This window comes from Gymnodraco acuticeps, unplaced genomic scaffold, assembly GCF_902827175.1.
Source record: "Gymnodraco acuticeps unplaced genomic scaffold, fGymAcu1.1, whole genome shotgun sequence".
Taxonomy (NCBI): domain Eukaryota; kingdom Metazoa; phylum Chordata; class Actinopteri; order Perciformes; family Bathydraconidae; genus Gymnodraco; species Gymnodraco acuticeps.
Window position 1 is genome coordinate 1,398,873 of NW_022989982.1, and position 13,830 is coordinate 1,412,702.

The following is a 13,830-nucleotide window of genomic DNA, read 5'->3' on the forward strand; positions in this document are numbered from 1 at the left end:
GATTGACTGCATGTTGAAATGACAAATAAAAACATATATTTCTTTAGGTGATGGCTGTTGTTGTGTGTATTTTGTAGACTTCATACTACAGAGTCTGCAGCCCATCCGGTTTATCAAACATGTGCACGTTTAAAGCATAACAAATATTTCTATATTAGTAGGTTATATAGTAATTATTGCAAATCTGCTAAATTTGTATTTGGAAAATTGATTTGTTATACCTTAAAGTGAGAATTTGACTTAAAATGTGTTTTATTGTTCACCAAAACAGCATTTATTTCTGTGGGCCTTATATTCACTAAGTAAATAAGCCTTGTATATCCGGCTGCATTCCCAAAGAACAAACCGATAGCCTATCTATGTTTGGTCTTTGGGAATGCAGCCGGAAAAGCCCCCCCCCGCTGATTGTGTTCTCTATCACTGTGCAATACAAGATAAGCTTGATTGTGTTCTCTATCACTGTACAATACAAGATAAGCTATCTGTCAGCCTCTCTTGTCAGCTCAGTGCCATGACATATTTTTGACTTAGAAAAACCCAGGACTTTGGATGAGGCTGCTGGTGGGAGGATGTGTTGCACTTTTCCTATAATGACATAGAATGGATAAACAGGCTCAAAATCAGTGTTACTATGACACATAATGACAAGCAGCCAGGCCTTTCCCAGTTGATGTCATGGCTAATAATACGAAGCAGATTGTGTTGTCGCACTGTGAATGTTTCTCTGGTAGGAATCATACAGTGAATAGATAAACAAGGACACGCAGTACATTGCGGCAAACATAGAAATATAGCAACAGTTTTACAAATCCACCCAGTCTAATAGATGTTTTACCCAACCATCACCATAACAGCTTGTGTTGTCACAGCGTATAACCAAGGGGAACACCCACTTGACTAATGTGAAACTGTTAAAGCCCCACCTATAGCTGGCACTATTTCAATTTGAAAGCAAGGCAAAGCACTTGAATTATTTCATTAAAAACCTGCAGAATGGACCTGATCTTCTGTTGGACATGTGGCATACCTTTTCACTAACGGTTACATGTAATTAGGAAGTACAACATAGAGTTATAGTTAGATCATGTGACATAAAGCAGCAGCAAAGTGTACTCAAATTAAACACTTAATCAACACACACATAAATCCAAAAACACGAGTTACTGTTTGAAATACATTTATTTATAAAATAGATATATTAAGATTTAAGATTGCCAATGTGCAAATAAAAGCAAGCACTGTTTAAAGCAGTGAATAATGTTCAACATCAAATGTTAATATTCAGTAGAATTACATTTAAAAAAGAACATATTTTGCATAATACATTTATTTAAACAACACTGAGAAAAACAATCTGCTTTAATCTTACAACATCTGTTGATTGCTCTATATCCAGCTCAAGCTTAATCTGGCATAAATCATCATGTTTTATACATGTCTTTATTTAATAAAGACAACTAATAATAACTTACCATATTTATTTCAATCTCTATACATTAAAAAGATAATGGAATGTCACATGATAGAACATTTATCAACTTTACCTCAGCACTTATTGTTAAGTAGCAGGATGAAATGCAAACCTTAAGAAAGGATTTAGGTAAAAACTACAACCTTACACAAGTTTGATCATACACTACATAGATGTAAATCCCTCACTGATGCCATGCAACCCTCAAAACTTTACATGTTAAATAATGCAGATTACAGATCCGCAGTTATACTGCACATATATTATAAGCTTTAAACCAATGCTGATAATATCATGCTTGCTCATCTAAGGTATTTTGGACTTGACAGCAACCACACATTTTTTAAAAAGCATATCATTCTGGCGAAAAACTGTCCTTACGTCCCAGGAAAGGGAGACATGCAGACAAACTTTAAATAACAGATGTTAGCCCCACTTCGGGTCTAAGAGATTTTGACCGAAGGGACGGTTAAAAGCAAATGTTTGCCTTTACAGTTCTGTCTCTTTTTCTTTTTCTTCGTCTTCACCCGTTTCTAAATAATATTCATCATCTGTTGTTGTGTCTGAACTGCTGTCTGTAGACTCCTCAAAAGTGCTAAGGCTGGTTTCATAACCTCTCGAGGGCCGAAGCCCTTTGGAGGACTGGCTGTCCACTTGCATTGAGGCCCCTGACGAGCCAGGATAGGTCGGGGAGGAAAGGCTGGGGGGCTGGGATATGCGTCTGGACACTGGTGATAGGGGTGGGGTAGGAGGAGGGGTTGGAGGACCCTCTGTTGTCCATGCAAAGTGACGAGTGTTCATGTTAGGGCTCCAAAGGCGGGCTTGCTTTGAGGTTGTGGTTGTTACAGAAGGAGAAACAGGGACTTCTGAACTAAAATTTGCCAAGCGCCTTGTTAGTGATCGAGGAAGAGATCTGGACCTCATTTTACCAGGGTCGCTGGCCAAATATGACATTCGAGAGTCCTTACTTGGTTGGCAATCTTTTTCTGTGCTCCAATCTGGATGAACAGACCACTGATCCAGGTCCTTACCGTTGCCTTCACAAGTCAAGGCAGATTCAGAGAGGTCCCCCACACTCATGAACCTGGATCCGGTTGAGATGCGACCAGGCCCTGACGGTCTGCTGGACAGTACTGAACTCACAGAAAAAGACCTCCTAGGCTCAATGCCATACTTTAAGTCTGCATAGGACGATGCTGAGCCTTCCTCGTCCTGTCCTGGACCTGCACTTGGAGGACCAATGGATGCCCGGCTTCTTCTTGAACCCCCCAGGCTAATTCCTTCTCCCTGCTCACATGGTGAGGGGGTATCTCTACGGCGCTGTAGCTTTGGGCTATAAAATACATTATCGTCTGAAACATCCTGTGAGGCGAATGGGGAGACCGGCGAAAGTGAAGAGAAGGGTGAGAAGGGGCTTCTGGGGCTAGATGCAGAACGACCTAACTGAGTAGGATGATCAGTAGAGGCATTAGGGCTCCTGCAAGAGAGGTACTGGTTTGTTGGGTTAGAATCTTCCCCGCTGTCTTCCTTAAAGTCCAATTGGATTGGTAGGCTCTGGATGGAAAATTGAGGTTTGTTTTGACTGTTGCTGTGTTCTGCAAAAGCATTTTGCTCCTTTTGGTCAGTTTCTGGATGTGACATGTCCGACCAAAGGTCACCTCCTGCCATTATGTTCCCAGGACCTGAGGGTGGTCTCAGAGTGCATCTGTTTGATGTCCATCTATTAATTCCCTCTGTTCCCTTTCCATTGTCCCCCAGCAGCATCCCTTTGTCCTGCTCTTGCTGCATTAGCTTGGGGGTACTCTCAATAGTGCTATCACTGATGTCACTTGATCCACTAACAGAAGGTGTTTGGGAGGCTCGCTTCCATTTCCATGGAAACAATACATCATCATCAGACAGTCTGTAGCTGAATCTTTCTTTCAGTTTGCTTAAGACCTTGTCCATTTTGTTATTAGTCTTGCTGGCCCTCTCGGACTCTGATCTGTGCAAACTGGAGTTTGGTGTGCTGACACTTTTCTTAAGTGCAAACCGACTTCTCTTTGGGCTTTGTTCATTGTTTCCCTCCATTGAAAAAAATCTACTCTTACCCAGTACATTGTCCTTCACTCTCCTGTTCGAGCTTTCACCAGGAGGCTGACTCTCTGTTGAGCTGCTATCACTGGAGCTCTGAGGTGAATGGCCACGTTGTTCTCTTGTACCTTCCTTACTCTGCCCTCTGTGTGACTGTTGACTCAACCTGGTCTCCACCGAAACCGCAGTATGTTGCACAGGGTTAGGTGTGGTGTACTGTGGTGCACCTACAGCTCTATCTGCTTTAGATTTAACACTGTAAACCAGTGTTTCTGTTACACATGGTGAAGAGGAGTTGAGTCCTTCATGAAATCTGTTGTCAATAAGTAATATCTGACCATTCTGGTAATCTTGGCTGTTATTCTTGCTACTATTAAAGTTGACGTTATACGTTTCTGAAACGCCACACTTTGTACTTCCTTGGGTTGTTGCAGTTTTGTTTTGGAAAGGCAAGGGTGGGGGCTGGGGTTGTCTGACAGGCGACAGAGGGGGTTTAGAGGTAGGAAATGTTGTGGCTGCAACTGGATCAGTCCTCATAGAAAGATGTGGGGTAACATATGGCTGAGACTGCGGAAAGAGGGGGGATCTGGGTATTATAGTCTTAGTTTCTCCCTGTGTTGACCTGGACGACATGAGACTGGAGTAAGGTGGGGCACTATATCGAAGTTTATAACCACTTGAAAAGTCAGGAGGGAGGGAGAGAGGAGCAGAAGAACGACAATGAACTGGGCCAGACTCCACTGATAGTGTCCTCTCAGGTCTAGGTGTGGTTGAGTCCTGTCTTCCTGGATCAAGGATCATACTGTCACAAGGTCTTTGCTTAAACCTCTTTTGCTCTCTGGATGCTGAATCAGCAGAGTCAGACGATAAGGATCGATACTTCCCTCCTTTCACCACAAGTATGCCATAGGTCTTAGGGGTATGGGAGCAAAGAGGAGGTGTGTTTGTTGTTGGATTGCTTGATCTTATTAAAGAAAAGATGGATGCATTTTTTTGGCTTTGTGGGCATCTAGAGACAGATAGAGGGCTTTTTGGGACTTGAGATAGTTCCGGCTTCTTGCTAGTGATTGGCTCAGGATCCTTTAGATCCACTGAGTCTTCCCATGTTACTCGTCTCACTCTCTTTCCTTCAACATGGGGGCGCAGTTTTTTTGTGTCACTTTCGGGGCTGCTTAAGAATTCCCTTCCCTCTTTAGGACTAGACGTTTCTGAGAAGCTGGGGCTGGTATTAAAAGGGGTGGCAGGGGGGGTTAGGAGAGAAGAAACAGTGATGATGGGAGATGATGTAATAGCAGGAGTGGTGATAGGAGTAAGGAGAGATGGGTTGGGGGCAGCTCTGGCTGCAGGATGGCTGCCAGTGGTAAAAGGAAAGCTGGTGGAAGCAGTTGATACAGGACTGCAGTGTGTTTTAGAGGTAGCATTGCCAGTTGGAAACAGGCTGGACACAGTTTCAGGGTGGAGAGGTTTGTGAACGAAAGCAAAGAGTCTTTCAACGCCAAGAGGTGTGGCATTGGCTGGGTTGGGGAATTTAGGCGGTTGGGAAGAGCCTGTGTAATACATGCCCATATTGGTCTGTGAACCAACTGGACCCGATTGGAAGGAGGAAATTGTTTTATTGTTTGGGGTAAGGGGAAGACCCAAAGTCATTGTAGATGTAAGCTCTTGACTATTGAGAATGTTGGTGGTTGCAAGAGAAAGAGGTGGTTTGTTAAACTTTTGAGAGTTCTTGTTCTGTGAAAATGTGGGGGTGGTGTTAGTTTTGGATGTACAATGATTATTATTGAACTTTCTGCTGCTCTCAGTGGGTGTATTTGGGCTCTTGGCATCTAGCAAAGTAGGTGGTAAATCTGTTGTAAATAAACTATTATTTACATGGTGCCTGATGAGATCTTTAGGGTAACTCAGTGGTGGGTTACCTGTAGGTCTGCTCATTTTAGAAGTAGTCACAACATCGGGCAAACTCTGAAGCTTTTGAGGTTCTCTGTTGTCCAAATGGGAACCATATTGCTGTTTGTCAAGCCTGTGTGACTCACGCTCAGGTGAATCACCAGCATTTCTTTGTTTGAGATTGGGAGTTCTTTCCTGTGTCATCATAGCAAGGTTCATGTTACCTTTGTGAACTGACTCTCTTGTGGTATTGTTGAATCTGTTATTGAGAATTTGACCACTGAATCTTCTGTTGTCAGTTGGACTTGTAGAGGCCAAGTTTGTATTATTATTGCAGGGTGGAACTAAGGTTGTGTCTGTTTTGCCTTTGATGCTCATTTCATCATTGAGAGATAGAGGGGAACTGCCTTCCTGGTTCACTTGTTTCCACCAGGAAGTGGATGTTAGGGTGGTCCTTCTAGGAAGGGAATGTGTTTTAAAGAGAGCAGATGGGTCATATTGAGAAGGTCTCGGTGAAGAGGCAGAGCTCTCTGGGAATATATTTGTACTTTTGTCTGAACCCCTCCAGTTCTCCCGCATCTCTGATGGTACTTTACTTGGATATTCTGTGTACTGGGTCCTGTTCATTGATTGAGGTTGTTGGGAAAAGGGTGTGTTTTCCATGTCTTTGTTTATGAATGAAGGTGAAAAGAAGCGTGTTTCAAATGTGTTCCTTTCTCTTTGATTGGAGGATAATGAGGATACTGCAGGCCCACTTTCACTTGTCCTATAAAAAACGGGCGATGGAGAGAGGAGGGACTTTGATCTGTCTTGCCCATTATCGTTGAGAAAGGTTTGAGAAAGGTGCGTTGCGAATACTTTTCCATCTCGATCACTTGTCGAACTGCTCTGGGGCGAAGAATCTGCATTAGAGTTCCTGCCATTTGAGTGAATTCTTCTTAATGACAGAAGCAGGCTGCTGGTTGTTGGTTTTGAACTTAAAGTTGACAGTCCTACTTGATGACCAGTTTGTTGATTCATCCTTTGTTCATGTTGGCCAATGGAGAGGGGAGACAAAGGAGATAAAGCTCTGGGTACAGGGCTTACAGAACTTGCGTCCATTTTTCTATTGTCCATTCTTCCAGAGTTTACATCCAAAGAGACAGTATGAATCATTTTCCTTTTAGATTCATAGTCCAGGCTTGCAGGTCCACTCTTAGTTGACCAGCCCACTGTGTTTCTCCTCGTACCCAGACATGGCACCCTTGATTGGGCTTGTGATCCAGCTGACAAAGGCCTGTCCACAGTGTCTTGAAAACGTTCATGTGCACGGTTTGCCGCAGTGTTTGTCACATCCTGTAAATTCCCCTGGCCTTCAGAATTGCCAGGTCCTTCAGGTCTTTTGGTCCGTCTTAGTCGACCATTCCAGTGTGGGGCAAGAACAGTTACCACAGTGGAAGACAACATTGTTCTTTTAGTGTTCAATAGTTCCCCAAAATCAGTATGTCTCTCAAGCTTTGTTTGGTCTTTTATATCCTCTTCTAACTCAAGTGATATAGTGTTAGTCCTTGGCTGTGGCCCACATGGAATGTGTAAGCCATTACACCCATGAGGTCCAAACTCCCGATTGGAGAAACTTTGAGTTATACTGAAGTCCTTGGTAGCCTCCAATTCATTGCAAACAACTGTAATAGCCTCTTCCCTCTTCTTGGCTGGAAAAGATATCCTTTCAGATAATGGAGATTCACAGGCTACCTTTATAGTGGAGTCTTGTGGTGATGTTGTACCATTAATCTGTTGGGACATACAAAAATACTGCATGTCAGATATTGTATACCATTTTATCTTTTATTATATCTACTATTTTAACACCTGGAATCTTAATCATAAATTGTATTTTTTGTCAGATACATTTTGACATCTAACCATTCAAAAACAGATCGGTTATGTCTAGCTGTATCACTAAAGCCAGACTCTCATCCTATGTTAATGTTGTATCATACCTATGCAAATGACCTGGCAAATTGTGTGCCTCTGAGTTCAGAGCTCTGCCAAGGCTTCTGTTCCCATGGTTGAGCAATTTAAGAGATTCTGATCTTGACTAACAGGTTATTTTGAAAGACGTGAGATTTCTAAGGCCAAACACAAAAGGACACTCACCCTTTTCCTTGTAACGCTTAAAATAATAATCAGTCTGATGTTTTAAAGAATACACAATGGCATAACAATGTTTTGATGTTTTCAAATAATAATAATGAATAATAAAATAATTACTTCATGTGGATTTTAATGATATTCAGAGGCTTTTAACTTGTAGCGTTACTAAAATTATTGACTTGTTGAAAATATTTTGGATTAACTGGGAGGAAAACGTGCAATTCAATATTTGTTTTAGATGCTACTCTTCAGTGTAGTGGTTCAAGTATAAACCCTTAAACATTATAATATTAATGATAAAGATCGTTGTTCATTCTTACCAAATGGTTGCTGTTCTTAGTCTCAGTCCTCTGTGTTTCAGTTAAACTGGCATAACAGGAGAGAGAGGAGATATGAAAACCATTAGGCATGTTAGTTAGGATTACATCTGTCATCTACATGTGAACAGACGTCTTATGTACATAAATAAGGAAGACCGCAAGGCAAGGCAGTTCATCATCGAGAGGACAGGAGTTTTGCCTTCATTCGTCATGTAAACTACACAGTTGTACATTCACAGAGAAATATACTTGCAGTGATATGTAATGGACACTTTACTTGGTCAGAATTGCCTTTTTTAAATGTTGGCCTTTAATGTTTTGAATCTTGCATGTGATATTTAGATTTGGCAAGAGACCTTGATTTGTTATGTAAGGTTTCACACAGCAAGACTTCATCTGCACCGACCAGCTTAGAACACGATCATCAGGGTGTTTAAACAAACTGTATTGCCGATATACCTAACAGCAAAAGCTAGTAACATATCTCAGCAATAACATTTACATAAAAGGGTTATATCTCTCTTCGTATGAACACACCCTGTCTTCCTGTACTATAATGTTTTGGTGTGAAATATTTGAGGCATTAGACACATTTGCCACAGCAATGCTGATCAACAGGATGGTCAGCATTCCTGTCCTCTGTCCCTTTCTTTACTAACAGTTTTCTCACAGTTAACTGTGAACTAAAGACACACCTCAAAAGCATTTATGATAGCACTTACAAAGTGTTTTTATGTCGAACATGATAGCACAAGCATCAAACATGGGCGTTCTGTACACAGACCATTATAGTTATTCGAAGATATCTATATAAGGTCACGATGGATGGTATGAAAGTCAGAGGTGTGTTCTCTCTTGAACCAATAAAGCGGTCAATGGCCTTTACGGATAAGGATATTGTAATCTCAAGCACACATAGGCATGCAAATATGTTAAAGGGGAAATGTGCAGCACACGCAAATGCTAACTTTTTTCACCATAAACAATGTGAAACGCACATATTATGTCATATCCGATTACTTCTAAAGAAAAGTTAAATATTTCCACTAGAATAGAAGACTAACTTAAAATGACCTCAACTTAATTTGCATGGCTGAATTGAGGAAGTAAAGTCATGCAGAAAATCTGCCCAGGGGTAAATGATTTGTGATAAGAATGTTAGGAAGATAATAAGATGAAGGCTTCTTTTCTCCCTGTCCGGGATACCAGGGCATGTCGTGTATAGTCACTAACTGAACAAGTGCGTACATATTGTTAACTCACAGGCAAACACACATTCGCACATGTCAGACCTACTTTTACGGGTCACATTATTAGGTGCACTTCCTTGTTTACACAAGGAGCTGACCCTTTCAGAAAGTGTTTCACAATCTTGTTCAGACATGTTTCAGTGTCTTTATTTCCTTGCTTACCTGTGCAGACAGGGGGCTAATTCCTTGCTGTGATTTAGCTCTGGATTCCTGGAGAGTCTGAATTGGAGGCAGGAGGTGAATTGTTCAATGGGCTTCTGGCTCTGGACCTTTGATTCCGCGCAGTGAGCAGCCTCTTCCTCTTTAAGCCTCTCTGCTTTTGATATCAGTGCTGTAATAGATTCCAAATAGGAGATTATGTTCTGGTCACTGCTGTTAATTGACAAAGTCCAGACATATTTCTTATATATTTAAGGTTGTGTGTGCAAGTCACCTGTGAGTGTTTCTTCCTGTCTGATGGCTGTTGGGTGACACTGCTGTCCAGTTGGCGTCTCATCATCACGATGCTTCTGTTGCTTGAATGTTTCATCCTGTTGTTCTCTAAGACATAAAGCAGATCATTTGATGGAATTAATTTACACAAATTCTAGCATTTTTACAATTGCTCAAGAGATGAATTTATACAAAATGCCAAAGATTAGCTGGTTGCAGCCCTTATATCACCTGCCACAGTACGGCCTTATAATGAAGCAGCTTAAGGGCATTTCAACTATTTAGATTTATGCTAAAGGTTAATCAACGGAAAATAAAACAGCTAGGCTTCCCTCATCTTATCAGTTATACAGCTCTGGAGTGATAAGCAGGAGTTACATAATAATTCCTCTCTGCTCAGTCCACGCTTTCTCTTACAACCAGAGCTAACACACCCACTCACACAGTCACTAAAACATTCACATGCACATTTGCTGCTGCCCAACGCTGAACCCACGCTAGTGTGCCAACTGCTGAGCACGATGATGACACCCCAACAAAATGAGGTGGTTATCTAAATATAAATGTACGTGTCACTGCAACCTTTGTTTGTTAAAGATAACAAATTAAATGTAGGCAATAGTTTGGCCCGGTACATTTCAGGATCCCTCTTTTTAATCTGATTCAGCAGTTGAGAGCACATATTATATACCATTTCGATTTTTCTTTCTTGTCCTTTTATAAAATAATTACCATATCTGTCTCTTCCGATCCATCTTGCCTTCAGGGTCGACGCATTCCCTCATTAGAGCTTAATGCCTGTGAGGCTATTATAAATGCCTGACATGACAGGACATGAGAGAAGCAGGGAGAGATATAGGGAGGGAGGGAGTTCTTCTTGCTCTTCATCTTCACTGCCAAGGCCAACAAGCCTTCCATTTGGATGGTACAGTGTGTTTTTATCCTACCCTTCCCTGAGGCAACATATCAAATAAAATCACACCCAATATTAGCTCTTGGACATCTGAACATGTTGTTGATAGGCCTTTGATGATGGAGCATGAAAAGCTGTAGTTTAGTTGCATAGGTAACACTGTAGTCATGGCTAATGATACAATAGCGCTATGGTCATGTGATACCTCTTGTTTGGTCCATTTGAGCTCGAAAGGAACAGTGTCTGAAGGGGACAAGGTTTAAGGGTCATTTAGTTGCTATGTTTCTCTATCTGGTACTGGAGAGGAGCCAGTTCACCTCCTGGGCCACTGCCGAAGTGCCCTTGAGCAAGGCACCTAACCCCAAACTGCTCACTGCCGCCGGCTAGACTGACTGCCTTCACTCTGACCTCTCAACTGCATGTGCATGTGTGCATATAACTGTGTGTGCATATAACTGTATGTGCATGTTGTAAAAAGTGTGTACTGTGTGTACTGTATTACCTGTAAAAAAAACGCATGTGTGTACGACAGAGTGGAAACTGAATTTCCCCCTCGGGGATTAATAAAGGTCCATCTTCTTCTTCTTCTATTTCCTAGCTTTTCATTTGGCTATATTTGACAGATTATTTGATAAAGAACATAATTGCTTGTTGGCAGCCCTACTTTAGAGTACTAATTGTTCAAATGTGTTACTGTTTTGGTATAAGGACACTTGAGATTTGTTAAAGTGAAATGAAATCCAGGACTTGGTGATCTCTAACCCTGTGTTCTATATACAAACTGCAACATCAATGCTGTAGTAGACATAGCGTGCATGTTATCTGGTGTCTGTGAACTATGTCTCATTTTGTATTGATAGTGTAGATCCATATGAATAATTGTTAAGCTCTGCACCATTACTCAATGTGTCTCATACAAGTATGTTGGTGTATTCTTCCCTTGAGGTCAGCCCTGCTGTGGGTGTGTGCCCATATCTGCCAGCTAAAACTTACATAACTGCATGGATCCCGCCTGAACTCAAATGTGGGTGTGTGCTCGACACGGCATTTAATGTTCAAAGTACCGCAAATGATTGACTCCCTAAACTGCTTTCTTAAGAAGTACCCGAAGACAATTTATTGACTTAATAACAAAAGGTGGCCAGGACAAAGTGAGACGTGTTCTGTTTGCTGCCACACCTTCAGTGTCTGGCAGCTTTCCAAGGGAGCTGTTTATCTTTGAGGGTATGGATGGGTATACAGTAGATTTAGGTTTAGAGGGTATTAGCAGGAGGATGTGCAGATAATCAACAGAGGTTGGGCTCCAAACATGCACGGACAGCAGCAGTGTGTGTACCCATAGAGGTAACTCTAGTGCAGGCCTGGGTATGCATGTATGAGCTCGCCGAACTAAAAACTAAAATACATCAACTTGTTGTACAATATCTGGATTACAGTGTTAGTTTAGTGTATGGCACACACCAATGCAAGTGCAGGCTCAGTTGGCTTTGCATGCTAGATATAACACAGGGCAGAGTACATAATAGGTTCATACATGATTCATAATAAACAACAGCTACAGTCAATTCTAAACCAATACATCCAGATGTCCAAGATCAGCTTTATTATTTTCTATATTTAATAAGGTTTACTAGAGCCCAGATGCGTCTAGGAGTTAGAAGCATGTCACACCAAACCTTATACGAAAATCTGTGAATTTAGACTAACTTAACGTAGACCCAAATCAAGAATAAAACAAGATCAATATGACTCATTTACAGCTATGCTCCACAGCCACGACACATGTATTCATCCAAAATAACAATCACAACTAATTGTAGTTAAAATGTATTAAAAAAGTTATTCCTGCTTCCGTTTGCGGTCAAACATAATATGGTGGACAGTGTTCAGCCCTGAACCAGGTGTAACATAATAAATTAATGGAAAAGCTTAATGCCGAATTAAACAACATTCGTTAATGGATAGTGGGACCTTTTATAATGACTCTGGGAGAGGTATATATTCCCGGACACGAGTTGAAACATTAAACCTGCAGATTTATACGCGAGGTTTGGTGGAGTTTTTCCCTGTACAAGAGAACTGCTCGTAGCGCGGTTCCGAACTCACAAGTGAGCAAACTGAGAGGTAACAAGTGCTTTTTAATATTAAGAAAGTTGATTCCAAGCACAGTAAATACATGATAATTACAAAGTTGTTGGTAAAATTCCCGTTATAGACATGTTTTCCTACCTTGCAGTTGCAGTCGGTGTTCCTGCTGTTCTGTACTGAGGCGTATCTGTCTCTCCTCCTACAACTCTGCGCTCCAACTCTCCTGCGTCACTTATTGACATCCTACTTTAACCAGTCTGGTACATTTTCACTTTTCAGGCAGGCAATTAGTGAAATTCATCTTACACATGTTGTGGGTAAATGACAGCAACTGCCCCTAGACAAAGCAGTATGTCACCCAGCCATGTCACACTGGAGGTGAAAGTTCAACACCTCCTGTGAGACAGGTGAACGGAACAAGTGCGACTGTAATCAGTCACTATGGCTGCGTCCCTTTCCAGAAAAGTCCACCCTGGTCATTTCCTTGTCAGGAAACTTAAGCTCTTTGGTGAAGGTGCAACAAGAATAATCATTGTAGTGATCGTCGCTTCGGAAATACATTTATATTAGATAGAAACAAGATTAGGCTACTTTCCCAAACTATGATCAAACATGTAACTGTATTTGCACATTTCTTACAAAGTCCTCTAAAAATCCCCAAAAGCATAGGCCTATGTGCAGAAAGCAGATCACATATAATGTCATAATGTCAACTGTCATCTACACATTATAGGCATGCATGCCAAAATGTAATCCCAAACATATAATAAAATATAGCCTTTTTTTATTGTTATCCACCAACTTCTAAAACCACAACTTCATCCCTAGTGCATAGAGATTATGTCAAATCTGTGTGCCATTTTAAGGTATTGTGACAGATTATGTTGTTTAACTTGCTTATTTTTACTACCGAGAGATGTGCACATATTTAAAGTGTTGCATAATTTCAGGAAATTCTGCAGGAGGTTGTGTTCCTGCATGCCAATCGTTTTAAAAAATATGAAAATATTGTCTGTCAGCATCCGCAACCACCTGCCAAAAGATTTACAGTTTTGGTTAATTGTCTGCAGGAAGAACAGTGCCCACTTCCTGTTCTGACTTATTTTTGCTGGCAAAAAGATGAAATGTACTTTAATTTATTCAACTAATCACGTCCCATATCATTAAAGCTGAAAGAACATGTGAAAGGTTTTTCCAAGTCTGTCTAACTCCATTATTGTAATTTCGACGTCTTAATCAAATCCAGTGGGTATCTTCCAG

At 41.2% G+C, this 13,830-nt stretch overlaps 1 protein-coding gene across 1 annotated transcript; it reads right to left on the bottom strand.

Moving 5' to 3' along the window:
• Positions 1 to 1,171: 1,171 nt before the first annotated feature.
• zmp:0000000991 (mucin-12) lies at positions 1,172 to 12,882 on the bottom strand. The gene is made up of 5 exons (XM_034212087.1): positions 12,712 to 12,882; positions 9,571 to 9,677; positions 9,300 to 9,468; positions 7,888 to 7,933; positions 1,172 to 7,204 (listed from the first exon to the last, which is right to left on the bottom strand). Exons 1-5 carry the CDS (start codon positions 12,810 to 12,812, stop codon positions 1,961 to 1,963), a joined length of 5,667 nt encoding a protein of 1,888 aa, XP_034067978.1. The 5' UTR covers positions 12,813 to 12,882; the 3' UTR covers positions 1,172 to 1,960.
• Between the last annotated feature and the right edge of the window lie 948 nt (positions 12,883 to 13,830).